Source organism: Apodemus sylvaticus, chromosome 2, assembly GCF_947179515.1.
Source record: "Apodemus sylvaticus chromosome 2, mApoSyl1.1, whole genome shotgun sequence".
NCBI lineage: Eukaryota > Metazoa > Chordata > Mammalia > Rodentia > Muridae > Apodemus > Apodemus sylvaticus.
The window spans coordinates 100,922,636-100,938,236 of record NC_067473.1 but is presented as its reverse complement, the minus strand read 5'-3'; the positions used below and the strand labels follow the sequence as shown (position 1 = coordinate 100,938,236).

General features: G+C 39.8%; 1 protein-coding gene across 1 annotated transcript; it reads right to left on the bottom strand.

Moving 5' to 3' along the window:
• Positions 1-407: 407 nt before the first annotated feature.
• Positions 408-14,505, bottom strand: Krcc1 (lysine rich coiled-coil 1). The gene is made up of 3 exons (XM_052173885.1): positions 14,331-14,505; positions 3,461-3,627; positions 408-1,775 (listed from the first exon to the last, which is right to left on the bottom strand). Exon 3 carries the CDS (start codon positions 1,751-1,753, stop codon positions 983-985), a length of 771 nt encoding a protein of 256 aa, XP_052029845.1. The 5' UTR covers positions 1,754-1,775; positions 3,461-3,627; positions 14,331-14,505; the 3' UTR covers positions 408-982.
• Between the last annotated feature and the right edge of the window lie 1,096 nt (positions 14,506-15,601).

Sequence of the window (15,601 nt, the reverse complement as noted above, 5' to 3'; positions counted from 1 at the left end):
TTTTTTAAAAATTATGCTAACCATAGTGGCCTAATTAGATCAATACCACATATTTATAATCTTCTCTTGCTCAATATTTATGATTTTAATTAAAATATTTTAAAGATGTCGCAGTGTCAGTTAATGTTCAGTTGTATGACACTAATTGTTGACTTTGAGCCATTTTAAAGAAATCACAGCATTGTAAGTAAAGAATAATAGCATTTTCTTTTTCTTCTGTAAATTCCTTTCTTATTTCAATTATCTGGAAGAATTATCGTAAACCATAGCTTATTATAAAATGTGAGCCTGATACAGTAGATAAAGAATTTTTTACAACCTTTTAGTGTGTTCTCTCTCCAAAATCTTTAATATAAAGTGTGGTTACTGCTTTTCCCTTTCCAAAAGAAAATCACTAGAACAGAGCATTGACACAAAGAAACATCCAGAAGATACTTTATTATAAACATTTTCAGAATATAAACTGATTTTGTGTGAAGTCTCTGAAACTTTTAAAACTATATGTAAGATAAAATTATTATGTTATTTCACTTTCCAACCCAGAAAATATATTGCAAGTTAGATCTAAAAAAAGGAAATCTAAATTGCTTCATAGAGAAAGCCAGTGAGCATAAAAATGTGACTCAAAACTAAAAGAAACCCAACCAAGAAATAGAGTCCACAAAAGTCATCAGTTAATCCTCCAATTTTAAATAAATGATCTCCCAAGGGAAAATAATTCCACTACCACAGCAATTTGGTCAATAAAAGCAGAGTCACTCTCTTAAAGGGAAATTCTACCATATGTAAGAAAAATTAATAAATCTTTTAGAAAATAGAAAAGTAATTTCCATGTTGGAAAGTAAGCACACTAAACACTTCATGTTCACTTGGTCAGAAGTTGAAACTTCTGTCCATGTATGCAAGTGACATGAATATGAATGCACATAAAACCAAGCTCATGACTGTTATTTCAGTTGAGCCTCAGGAGATCTAAGGATCTTCAAAATCCAAGGATAGACTGGTCCCAAAGCATCTCCTCCTCTGTCCTTTCTTCACCTTGTTCCTTTTTTTCCTTCCTACGCTTACGGTCCTCTTTCTTAGATGATACATCTCGGTTTTTTTTCTCTTTTCGATTCTTAAGCTTTTCTGTACCATCTTGTACAGTTTCTGTTTCTGCCTTTGTTTTCTTTCTTTGGATGCTCCTATGTTTGTTTAAATCTATTTCCTCAGAACTCCTTTTCCTCTCATGTTTGGGTCGTTCTTCCTGCCTTTCTCTGCCCTCTTCTACATGTCTTTTCCTCTTCTGGTGCATTTGTCTATGACTGACTTGAGGGTCGATGGTACTTTGTCCTGAGCAGAGATGCTTGTGAACTACAGATTCTACACTATATGAGCCACAATTGTATTCTTGCTGACTAAGGTTCAAGGGGACTGGTTTTTCTGAGAAGCCATCCCTGGTAAACTGACAGTAGCTCAGAGAGTTTAGTCTTATTTTCTCATGAGTTGGTAACCACTGAGGTACTCGGTCTTCTGTCTGTGAACTACTGCATGATCTTGGGTAGGAATGGTTGGTTCCAGATGGGAGTCTCTGATCAAACATTCTATACCTGGGCCTGGAATCAAACTCTTCTCGGTACCCACAGCTTTCCAAATACTCCCCTCTCATCCTTCTGAAACAAGTCTTTGGCTCTAAGCCTCTGGCTTTCTGTACTTTAATATAATCTTCAAGTTCATCTTGAAAAGAATCATATGGCTTGTTTGAATGCTTCATTAGGTTGACAGAAAGGGATTCTCTGTAGAGAAAATAGAGAAAAAAATTCTTTTGTTCTGAAATATTCTTCACTCTTAGAAAGGTTAAAATAACAAATGGAAACCCAAATTAAAACCGACATTAACTGTTAAATATTTTGATAACTTATATTAGAGAGAAATATCATAATGGTCAAATATCTCATAAACCATTCACAGTAACTTTAATATTCTACTTGGGAGAAAAAAAGCATAGAAAGGAAATAGAACATAAGATTTTTTTTATAAGGAAATGGAACATGAGATGTTTTTATAAGGAAATGGAACATGAGATGTGTTTATAAGACTAAAAATCAAACATGTATGGCAACAGGGATGTGTGAATCACGTGGTGGCAGGGGAGTGGCCTGATCTAAATGTTAGATAATTGTAAAGCTGTGGTGACTTAACTGCCTGTATTATTGTTTTCTAAGACAAGTAACAGAACCACAATTTAGTAATTTAATCTTTAAAATCCTGCTTACTCAAATAAAGTAAATGTACATACTTACCTGACTACAGTACTCTAAGGCTTACTAATGAAAGAATGGGATGTTTGTAAATTTTGGAATGCTGGAAATGATAAACTTAGCTACAAGATGAGCTACTACTCATAGGAATAGAGTATGAGAAAAAGTGAAGGAACAGAATGGAGTTCTGCAGCATCTATATAGCACTTGGATTCCCCTCTATTACTTGACTGCTATAAAGGCATTCTAGAATGCCTTCTGGTTTGTTCTCTCCCAGAAGAGAAGTATGATGTGGAAACTGAGGAGGAGGCAGAGATGGACATAATAGGGACAAGAACTCACACAGAAGTTTCAAAAGAACAACAGCAATTCCTGATTATCTTTCTTTCCCCCACATCAAAATACTTTTTGGGGATTTGTTAGGACACAGCAGCAAAACTTCATGTACAACTGAATATTCCTTCCCTTTAAGAAATACAATCCAACAAAGCATTCCAGAGTCATGAATGGCCAGAGATTATTCTGAGAATAGGAAAATGATCTAACTGAAACCTACTTTGGTGAATTAGAAAAACTAGGTATCATAATAATTTGAGAATCATAAAATTCTGATTAGGACAGTCCCAATAAACATGATGAAATAAAGGCACGACATTTTGATACTTCAAAAGAACATGCATACATACACATGGTCAATAAACACAGGAAAAGATGTTGCAGATCATTAGATATAAAATAAATGTGAATTAAAACCACAGTGAGGGATCACTACACAGTCACTGGAATGACTAAAAGACTGACAGTGCTTAGTAAGGAGGTAGAACAACTATAACTCTGACCTTTCTGGCAGGAATGGTAAAAGGGACAATCACTCAGAAAACAGTTTGGCAGCTTCTTTATCAAGTTACATACACACCTATGTAATAATGATTTAGTCAGACCACTCAGAGGCATTTACCTCAAAGGATATATGTCTTTACAAGATTTAAACATCAGTGTTCACAGTAGTATGAACCTTCCAAAACCCAAATATAAATCAATAGGTAAATGGGTAAAGCAAATGTTGGTCTAACTACCTAATGGAATAAACATCTATAAAAAGTAGAAACAGCATCTGCCCACTGACAACTGGATAAAGTGGATTAATCTTGGAGACACATTATAAGTAAAACAACCTCATCCCTAAATATCTCAGATGGCACACGTGAGTAAAACCTTACCGTTATCACGCTGAGAACTTGATGGTGAAATCTGATCATATTCAACCATTAATTGCTTCAGTTTTTCAGCATGAATGCTCCACAAAGTGAAGACTACAACATTCAGGGAGCTAAACCATGGAGTCGAGATTATATCTATTTTTGTCTAATACTCAACTCTCATTCACCTGAAACCAAGCACAATTTTGTCACAAAGATTAAAAGTTCATACCTATACAACCAGCACAGACCAAATCTACAAAATTCATCTTTATTGCTTGCTGTCAATCTGAAAACTTAAAAAAAAAAGACCCATTTATTGTATGTGTAGAGGTGTATACATGTATAGAAGTCAGAGGACAATTTGCAGGCATCCGTTTTCTACTTCTATCATGTTGGATCTGGAGATCAAACTCAAGTTGTTAGGCTCCAGAAGCACACATCTTTACCCACTGAACCATCTTGCCAGCCACTAAAACTTAGCTTTCTGTTGTTTTGTTCTTTGAAACAGGGTCTCTCTACAGAGCCCTGGTTGTCCTGGAACTCACTATGTAGACCAGGCTGGCTTCAAACTCACCAAGATCCATCTGCTTCTGTCTCCCAAATGCTGGGATTAAAGGTGTATGCCACCATGCCCAGAGTATTGTATTTTAAACACCCCAAAAAAGTTTTTTAAGAATGGATTATCCTTCTTGTTCTCCATTCTGGTTTCTCAGTCTTACTTAGTCTTGCAGGAACCCCTTTCCAGTCCACTTCCATCCACTAGGGACCTCTTGAAGCCAACCTAAGGTCTACTTCGTTCTATTCTGCCACTTGCCCATTTTAACCATTCCTTCTAGTATATCTCCATTCCTTTGTGATACCTAATGACCTGTAGAAACCCTCTCTAATTAAGGACTCCCCCCAAACCCCACCTCCGACCACAGCGGTCATAGTAGGTTGGGTTCTTATTGCTCTCCTCTCCTCAAATAAGCTGCTTCTTATATAGATGAGAATCAACACAGACACCTACAACTACATGTGTGGAGAGAGACAGTCTTTGGAGAACTCAGTCCTAAACAGAATGCCTTCATTAAACTCAGGGATCAATGTAGAAGAGAAGACAGATTATAAGAGTCAGAAGTGATAGATGACTCCAAGGAAACAGTGTTTGCTAGACTGATGCACATATGAATTCAGACTGTGGCAGCATGCACAAGATCTGCATTAGGTTCAAGCCAGACAGGGTCTTAGCACTAAACAAGTAAAGTGGACACAAAGCCCCATCCCTAACCAAGAAGCCATGTGTAATTGATACTGCTGGAATATGAAACATTAGTCTTCTCCAACTGAGTGTCACTAAGCATATCAACCACACTCCGGGCAGGTCCCATGCCCAGAAGTTGGACGACGCGCGTGTGCGCACGTGTGTATACACACACACACACACACACACACACACACACACACAGAGTTCATGGTGTTTTGGCTTTTTTTTTGTTGTGAGTGTATGTATGTCAGAGAGAGAGAGAGAGAGAGAGAGAGAGAGAGAGAGAGAGAGAGAGAGAGATGGGTAGCTAGGGAAGAAAAGATCTGGGATAACTTGGGGGAAGGGAAGAAGAATATGGTCAAAATATAATGTAGTAAAAAAAATTTAAATGCATGCAGCCTTGATAGATACCCTAGTATAGGGGAATCAAGGATGGGGAGGCAGGAGTGGGTGGGTGGAGGATCACTCTCATAGAAGCAGAGGGTGGGGTGGGATGGGGGTTTCCGTTTGTGGGGGAAAACTGGGAAAGGGGTTAATATTTGAAATGTAAATATAGAAAATATCTAATGGAAAAAATTTAAATGAATTCTCACAATGGTAAGATGCCTAATGGGTAATAAGGATCTGAGTTTGATGAACTCACATGGTACAGAGAACTGACTCCTGTTGAATTCTAACTTCCACATGCTCACACCATGGCATGTACCTCCTCCCCCCAATTATGATGTTGGCTAAGAGGGTCTGTTTGTCACACAATTACAAAGACCCAGAGTTCAAATCCCCAAACTGCATGTAAAGGCAGGTACACTAGCATATGTCCGTAATATATTAATCAAAAAAGCTCTAACTATGAGACTTTCACCCCAGTCCGAATGTCTAACATTAAGAAAACAATGCATGCTATCAAAGACTTTGGGTGTGTGGGAGTTAAGCACTGCCAATAGGAATATAAACTTGACTAGACACTATGGAAAGAAATATGAAGGCTCCTCAATCTGAAAATAGAACTACTGTATAACACAGCTTTACTAGTTGTGGGTATAAACCTTCACCACTCAAGTGTACATACACATTTATTATAGCACTATTCACTATATCTAGGTTATAGAATCAAGTTATCCATCAACATATGGATAAAGAAAATGTGGCATATACAACAGATTTTTATTCAGCCACTTTTAAAAAAAGAATGGAATTATGCTGTCTGTTAGAAAATGAATATAAAGTGAAATATATCATCATATAAAGTGAAATAAGCCAGGCTTCTAAGCAAATATGTTTTTTTTCTTATTTGTAGATTTTAGATTGAACATATGAAGGCACAAATACATAAAATCTTTCAAAATATACATTTCTGGCCATTATTAGGCAAAATATTGCCATATGAATAACTTCAGGTAAAAGAAAAGCAAAACAAAAAACCCTTAAGTGCTTAAATGTGTGGAGCTACAAGATGACATCACTTTGCTGTTGCTGGAATGATGCCACAGGTGGATTTCAGTCATCACAGAACATGAAGAAGTGAGCCAGTGACCCAGAGCAAAGACAAAGATGTGTGGGTCCTTTCTATTCACATTATGAGCATGCGCTAACAGTTTTGCATTTTTTTTAACCTCTAAACTCCTTGTGAGAGGATAAAACAGAAAATAATCTCTGAATGAATTTGAAACTGTCCACATAGTAATAACTGAAATGTTGATGCAGGGAAAACAGAGAAATTAACATTTTGGGAATAGTCATGAATGATTTTTTTTTTATTTTATTGGAACTTTTTAAAAAAAATCTTTCTAAATTGAGTATTATTTTACAATCTTATAAAAGCTAACTAAAAAATTTCAACAAGCTCAAATATCAAAATAACACTTTGATTACCTGATACTTTTCTACAGAATTAGAATAAACATAGACACCTTCTTTTACCTAATTCTCACAAGTATGGCAAACAGGACACTCTGTGGGTTTAAGAAACAGAGTGATTCAAAGTGATTGCCCAATGATTAATGGCAGAGTTGAGCTCTGAATCCACGTCCTCTCAACTGGAAGCCAAGAAATAACTATAATTAGAGTACTTGAATCTCAATCACATATAAACCATGATGTAGTTTCAAACAAGATTACTAATGGATAAAACTAGATGATGTGGCTGGTAAGATAGTTTAGTGGGTGAAGGGCACTTATGGCCAAGCCCCGTGACCTGTATCTGATCCCTGGGACCAACATGAAAGGTGAGAACTGACTCCAAGTTGTCCTCTGACCTCCTCCACCCAGTGCTGTGGCAGATAAGAACCTACCTACCTACACACACACCTACACACACACACACACACACACACACACACACACAACACAGACACACAACACCGTGTGTGTGTGTGTGTGTGTGTGTGTGTGTGTGTGTGTATGTGGAAATTACTTCGATGAGATCTAAACAGTACAACTGACTTTTATGTTTCATTAAAACAAATGTACTTAGTACTTTTGCATCCAAGATGGCAGAGCTAAAGAGATCAAGTTTCTCCAGGTCTCTGAACATTAAGAGACCAGAGTAGAAAAGATGACTGTGTATAGACAGTAGTGATTAATGGCTATCTACCCCCCTCCATGACACCAGTATACAGGCAAGATACAGAATGGAAGCCACACCATGTTAAAGAACACTGGGCAGGAACTCAGACTTAAGGTACAGGAATACCCACCTACCCACACCTATGTCTAGCTGAGAGTCACAAGTCATCCAGGTCAGTATCTTCATCTATGATCTAGAGGCAAGACCACAAAACAGTTCACAGTGAACTGAAGCCTCTTTAAAGGGCTGTCAAAGGTAAGACTACTGTATATCACCTTTACTGCAGTGGAAGCCACTGATGAAAAAAAAAAAAAGCAAAAAACAAACCCCTTTTGATACAGATGTATCATTTCTTGAATTTCTCTTCTATTTATTGTATGAACGTGGTAGCCAAATTATTAGACTTAAGTTGCTGTGTGAATTCAATGTAAGAGGTATGTGTGGGGAGGGTGAGGGAGGGGGCAGAAATGAGCTTCAGGGTTAGAAAGACCAGAGCTTAAAATCTATTTACCCAAATATTTCAGCTTATTATTTATTTTCTATGCCTGTGTCTTCACTCATCAAAAGGGCAATACCATTTACCACAAAGGGTTCTTAAAATGATTAAACAAAATGGCATGGATGAAATTTATATGCTATATTTCAAAGCTTGCAAAAGATACTCTTATTTTCAACATATCTCATAATAATAATAAAAAACATCTCCGGGCAGTAGTGGTAAATACCTTTAATCCCAGCACTTGGGAGGCAGAGGCAGGCAGATTCCTGAGTTCAAGGACAACCTGGTCTACAGAGTGAGTTCCAGGACAGCCAGGGCTACACTCTGAGAAACGTTGTCTCGAAAAACAAAAAACAAAACAAAAAAATCTTTTATTTAAACAGCACCACTCCACAGATGCCTTTTATAAAAACCTGTTTGCATTGATTCCTGATATCTACAGAGAAAATAAAAAATACTTGAGGTTGTATTTTCAATCTTCATTTAGCAATACCATTTCAAACACCATCTCAAATTTTAATTTTCCAACTGCTTACAAGGCTATAATTACAGCTTTTGGCTCATAAGAAACCCCATTATAATATGAAAACATCTAGTAAGCTCAATATTTAATATGGTAATCTTTCAAACTTAAAAAAAATTTGCTTATTGTGCATGTATCCAGTGTACATGACAGAAGAGTCATGTGGAAGTCAGGGTAGGTAACTAACTAGAGTCAGTTCTTTCTCTTTCCACCATTGGGTCCCAGAGATTGAATTCAGGCCCTCAGGCTTAGAGGTGGCTACCTCTCAGGCCATATAGTCACGCCAAATTTGTAATCCTCTTTGCCTCAGCCTCATGAGTATCTGGAATTATAGATGTGTGACATCACACCTGAACTTAATGTTTTTCTGTGGTCCAGAAAACATCACTGTAAATGAGAAGGTACCTGAGAACTGACGATGGAAGTGATCTCGGTCACAATATTGAAATATGGACTAAGATATTGAACCTAGGCATTTTTTTGGTAGCAAACAATCTCAAAAAAAATTTTTATGAGTCATGGATTCAAACCTAGGTAAACCCTCCATATCTTTGTGTTCCACTTTTTTTGGACTCAATCAACTATTGATTAAAAAAAAAATCATGTTTATAGAGTAAGAAGACTTATTTTCCTTGTCACCATTCCCTAAACAATACAGTGTAGCAATTATTTACATAACATTTATACTGTACTCAAGTCAAGGCTATATACAGCTACACTGAGTCAGACTTTGTTACAAGAGGTAGGGGTCTGGAACTAATCCTCTGCAGAGAATTAAGTATGACTGTACATTATTAATGTCCTAAGAAAATCACTGAGAGGATCCATAAACTAATTTTACCTGTAGCAGGCAACCTTTTCCTAGTTGGTAAAAGTGTGACTATAAGAATTTCCCTAAATATGTAAGACCACACAAACATGAGGCTAGTCATGTTGTATTTTAACTTTTCTCCTTTCATAATTAATCTAGCCCAAATCACTATATTTACATGGTCTACAGTTAAATCTAAGGTACCCAACTGCTAAAATCTATTTTACAGATGTGTATCTGTATGACTAAGAATGCTGCAGTTTGACAATATATCCTCCAAAACTGGTGTTGGAATGCTGGAAACTTTATCCCAGTACAAGCATTAGGTGAAGCCTAATGGGAACTATTTAGGTCATGAGGCAGCCATCTTAAGATTTGATTAATGTCAGTTAAAAGAGAACTTATGGCTGCAAATTTGATATCTTTCCACATACATTCTCTTGCTTTCCTCCATGAAGGTGACCTTCACCAGATAGTGGCATCTTAAAAGAAAAATTACCAGCCTCTAGAACTGTAAGAAATCTTTTAAAAATGTGGCATTCCATTATATCAGCATAAAGTAGACTGAAGACAAATGTCATTTAGCACCAATATTGTACATTATATTCAGGTTTTTCAAGATAGGGTTTCTTTGTATAGCCCTACAGGTATTTATTTTTCAAGACAGGAGTTTCTCTGTACATTCCTGGCTCTGAGGTCAGGCTAGCTTTTGCCTTTCGAGGATAAAAGGTATGTGTTATCACCTTTATTTCTTAGGTTATTTCTGTTGTTTTGAGACACGGTCTCACCACTTAGCCCTTGTTAACCTGGTAGAACAGAATAGCCTCAAACTTGTAAACATCCAGTCTTTGCCTCCTAAGTGCTAGGATTATATGTTAAAATGCCCACCTTCTATGTAGCTATTTAAATAAATTGGAAAAGTGAGGTTATGAATAAATGTCCATGGTATATTTTAAAAAATGTTGTAGAATGGTATATTCCCTTTTTAGTATCAACCAACCAATATATACCAGCTAAAATAATTTAAGAGAGGAATTACTGTGGCTGGCTCATTATCCATTCACTTTCTTTCCCAGGGATGGGGGTGATAGTAGAAGGAAGGTCGTACTTAGATTTGAGTAAAGCCCTGAATGTATTTGCTTGGAAGAAACTAATTTTTACCTTAAGCTATCCCTGGCCAAGCATTACTGACAGTAAATACAGCTCATATCTAGGAGGCATAGCACCCTGAAGAATGCCATAAAATTATATAATTCCCTAGGGTATGTGGATATATTCATAACCTACAGTGTGACCTAGTGAATCTCACTACAGATACAAATTTGAAATAAGGTCTGAAACATCTTCCACTTACCAGACACTTTCATTTGGGTTTCTAAATGAACTTATCTTTGAAATAATTACTCTGCCTTTATACTGTATTACACTGCTAATTCATGGGAGTTGGATTTATAGCTCAATATTATGTTAGCTAAATTTTATTGAAAATAACTGAAAAAGACATATACTGATTTGGGGTTTGCTACATGATTTATAGTTTCAACTTTTGCAAAAATGAAAAAATCTGTCATCTTCAAACTAAGCCTGATTTCAGCACCAGCAGGTAGCTTTTCTGCTTAAAAATGTGTGTTCAAAATGAAGTGTTAAATCAGAAAGTTTAGAAAGAATGTGAATATAGTGTTTTGCAATTATTTTGAATTGTTTAAAAATATGTAGTTTAGCTACAGTAAGGTAAAAAGGTAAAATGTAGTTTTCACAACTTCCCTTGATTTCAAATTAGTGCACACAAACTGACCACAATGATACTGACATTCTTGGGACAGGATGTGTTGAGTTTAGCCTCAAACTCCTGAACTTATGTGATCCTATTCATCAGCTTCTTGCTTTAAAAGTTTTACCTGTCCTATTTTGAAGGTGAGAATGGAACTGTTAACTAATTCTTTTCTTACCTTTGGAGGGGTTTTCTAACATAGCCTAAAATACACACACACACACACACACACACACACCAATCATTCATTGTCTTGTTTTGTCTACAAGCATAACTGGAAATTACAAGTCTTTTTGTAACTACTGAGGTACTTTTTTTCCCCCTAAGACAGGGTCTCACAGTGCAGCCCAGGCCAGCCTTGAACTCCTGAGCCTCCTGCCTCAGCCTTTAAACACTGGAATTATAGGCATGTGTGACATGCCCACTCTAACTCTTGGGGGGATGGGAGAGCAGTCTATGTAGACCAAACTGGCTTGAAACTCAGAGTGCCTCTGCCTCTCAAGTACTACGATTGAGACCATCACACCTGGCTCCACCCAACCTTTTGTTAACTACTGAAAATAAATCATACAGAGTCCTAAACCAGGTAGGGTGGTACATTCCTATAATCCCAACACTTGTAAGGTTGGAGAATTGGGAAGACAACTGCAAAGGTCCCATAACAGTGACCAGGTAACTTTTTAAACTGCTGTATGTTTTTTTTTTCCAAATCTTAATGGTTTTAATCTGAATTTAAGAGATTTTTTGAATGTTGGCAAATGTTCAAATGACCATTAAGTCCAAACTTCCATGTTCTATGATTACTGTTCCAGCACGCAGCCACAACACAGAATACCAGAATGCTCAGAAATCAGTCCAAAACTATAAATCTAATTTACACAGCCCTTCAGAAGTTTGGTTATTGTAAGATTCCTAAACTCGACAATACTGATGCTCTCAATAGGATAATCGTATGTTTTGTATAAGGGGGGCTGTCTTGTGCACTTTAGAGTGTTATGGCATCTCTGTCCTATACCAAATAGATTACCTAAAGCATTTGCTTACCATGTTCCTCTGTCAGTGGCTATAAGCAAAAATGTCTCTGGACATCCCAAATGAATGGAAGATGGGGAGCTTGAGACAGCCACATCCTTGGTTGAGAACTGGGCTAGTCCAATTACCCCCTTCAGTAGATGATACAACCCAAGACCAAGTATGGGACTTTCCTGGGGTCATCAAGACTCCCATCTCACTAGTCTCATTTTTACTACCTATAAGTGATACAGCAGTTGTTACTACATGGATTATCACTTAGTCCTCTGCACATCTTAGAATCGTTGAAAAAAAAAAGATGTGGAAACTGTCAGAAAGGTTGGTTTTGTTTTTCCATGAAGAGCTGATTCTAAATTGCCCTGTGATTTGACCATAGAACTAAAAAGAACTGCATGTTGACATCTAAAAACTACTGGAAATACTCTTTTTTCAATTGTGGGTTCATTAGCATGGCCCAAAAATCTAAGGCTGGGATTAATTTTTTAAATGCAGAAGAGGAGATGTCCTATCACTAAATAACCAGAAACATTCTTGCCATAAAGTCTCAGGACTGTGGTTCTACTGACGGGCAAGGAGTGAAGAGCAGTGTCATACTTGGTAATAGACGTTTTAACATACATATACATACACACACATTCAGATAAAATTTTTCTCAGGATATTCTAGGCTGATTGAAGATACTTTTTTGATTGTAATGGATTTCTCTAACATTCTTACTAAATGGAACTGTTCATAAAAAAATGTTTTAAGGATACTTTTACTCCTGTGCCACTTCTCTAAAGTGAACTGTGTAAGGAAATAAAATAGAGATATCATGAAAAAAGTTACTTTTAGTGTTGTATTTACAGGTATTATAGAAAAGGAACCTAAATTATCCTGTAATATTCTGGCTTCCATTATCTTTCATGCTGGAGACAAGGAGCAATATAAGGCAAAAGTACTAAAAATAGTTTTTCTGTTTCTTGGTGTTTTACTGAAATCTTCTGCAGTGGGGAATCAAATGCCACGATATAAAATTATTTCCAAAATTGCTTTAAAGACTTATCTTACAGGTACAGGCTGTCTCAGGTGTGTAGTGCCTACACACACACACATACACACACACACACACACACACACGTCTACTGGAATAGTCAACAGCTTTTTGTGTTTTGGTAAATGTGTTGGTGAGAATGTAAAAACTCTCCAAACTTTCATCCAAAAAAAGCTACTTAAACCACAATTTAACATGGCCCCCTAGTAGCCTAAGGTCACTGTGCCTGGGACACCCCAGCCCCCGTCTAAGGAAAAGCTTTGGCTGTCAGGTTTACTGTTTATTTTAGCCCTCAACAGATGTCAGGCCTGTGTTTGTGATGCTCAGGATCTAAGGAGTTCTACCCACAGGAGAGATCACTCTTAAAAAACTAACAATTCTGCCCTGTCCCCCACCAGCTTTTTGTTTTTCCTGAGGTAGTGTCTCACTCTATAGCTCCTGTCTGGCTAGGAATTATGTAGACCAGGATGGCCCTTGCCTCTCCAGTGCTGGGGATTTAAGGCGCTCAGCACCACGCCCAACAAAGGCTCTATCTATCCCGTCGATAATTTCCCACAACTCAGCAGTCTTTCATAGACTATAAAAGCATTTCTTTGAAATGGAATTGGGATGAAGGAGGCGCTTTCCTGGTCCCTGTGGGAGACAGGCGCCTAACTTCCATAGTTCCCAGCCAGCAGAAGCAATGACTAATCCTTGGGAATTTTTCACCTCTCCCGTCTTCAGGCCTCCTGTCCTTACAAAAAGTCCAAAGTCACTCCGAGCAATTCGGAGCACAGCTCAGCTCTGCTCCTACTCGGTAGGTATGGGATAACATCTTGTTTCTCACCACTCTCACGTTGGTCCATAAACACTAAATCTCGGATCACTACGTCAAGATGCGTTTGGACATTTTTCTCCTAAGTCGTCTTCCTGGCACCCCAGAAGCCGAGAAAAGTTTCGGGGTGCTCCCCTCCACCTCACCTCTCCCTTGAGGAAACTTCAACTTGGAGGCTCCCCCGCTACTTTCCTCCTCCTTCCCAGCTAATCTCGGTCCCTAAGTGGCCTGCGTGACGTCTACTCTGCGCGCAACTGCACCGGACGGAGCTGCTCTCTCTCTCTCTCTCTCTCGGGGGTCGCTTGAAGACGGGGCTTCCTCACGGACCCCCCCACTTCCCTCGCCCTCTGCTGGGCCGCCTCGGCTCCGGGCCGCCTCGGACCTCGACTTCCTCGCCAGGCGGAGGCGGCCCTCGGCCATGGCGCGGCGGGGGCTGCGGGAGACTGAGGAGAGAGGCGCTCCGAGGGCCGCGGGCCGGGCCCGCGTCGTCGGCCATTTCGCAGGCGGGGCGGGGCGGGGCGCTCGGCCTTCACCAGGCCGCGGGAGTTGAGGGCTGAAGCTCGGGCCGCCCCCGCCGCCGGGCGGGAACTCACCTTCTCTGAGGCAGGGGCGGGCGTCTACAACTACTGTCCCCCTCCCCGCCAACAACGCCGGCCGGGGGTCAGAGGCTGCGGTGGAGGTGGCGGAGAGGCAGAAACACCGCTGCCGCCGCCGCCGCCTCCGCCGCAGAGCAGGCGGGGTGGGGGGAGGAGGCGGAGACCTGACTTCCTGAGGGGAAGTCGCCGCCACCACCCGCGGCTGACTGGACGGCGCCAGCGCCATGGCGGCGGGGCGCGCAGACGCGCAAGCGCGCCAGAGCGGCCCGGAGCGCAGGCAAATTTCTGGCCACGCCCTCCATGTTTGCTCCACCCCTTCCCGCCATTTCGGACTAACCGGCTCCGTCCGTAAGGGTGGTTGGTATCTTGGGGTCTGTCCTTCTTGCCACTGGAGGAAAGAAACCTGGTGACAAGGCTCAGCCAGGAAGCCAAAGCGAGTCTGGAAATGTGTGGACCCACGGGCTAAAGTATCTAGGAAACGCACACCTGCCTTTTCTCTTCCTTGTGCTCTTACATTAATACTAAATAGTACGCACAATCCCTGCTCATGGTACATTGCTAGTAAAGTCCATAAATTCCCTCTCAGATTATACTCGTACGTGCATATTATTCCTGAGGGCACACACACTCTTATCACATAGATACAATATCACACAGGTACTACTAAAGTATATATGTATTTTTTACATGGTCATTATTTTGTGTGGAGCGGAGTGAGGGTGGGGCTCCTTTTACCTTATGCACCCCAGAGGTCGAACTCAGGTTCTGGGGCTTGACCGCAGTCTCCTTTACACAACGACCCATGTGTAATAGGGTCTCACTTTAGCTCAGGTTGGTCCTAAACCAGTGATTGATGGGTTAACTGCCCAGAAGCCTTAGGTGGACTGAGAGCTGGAGCTGACTGTTGATTGTTGACTGCAGAAGCTTCTGATATGGAGATCCACATACCAAACCCGCTAGTGTCAACCACTTCCTGACTGCAGGGGAACTGGCCCGCAAATGGAATCTTCCAACCCCAAAGCTCCCCCGCCCCCACGTCAGTCCTACAACCTCCCCCCCCCCCCACCCAACACCACATGTGCCACTTGGGCATAGTCTCACTTCCCTGAAAGACTGCAGCCCTTCGGTTCTGTTAAAGATCACTTCGGTTTCAGGAGATGTCTGCCTTCGCTTCCTTTCCTTTTGCCTCCACCAATCCCTTTCTAACATTAACAAACTTCTCTCGGTCTCTCAAGCGCTGAAATTACTAGAGTGAGCTAGAAAGCTCC

Bases quoted from the DNA above. Each gene is read 5' to 3' on its own strand.
- Krcc1 (XM_052173885.1), bottom strand. From the start codon at position 1,753: ATGAAGCATTCAAACAAGCCATATGATTCTTTTCAAGATGAACTTGAA.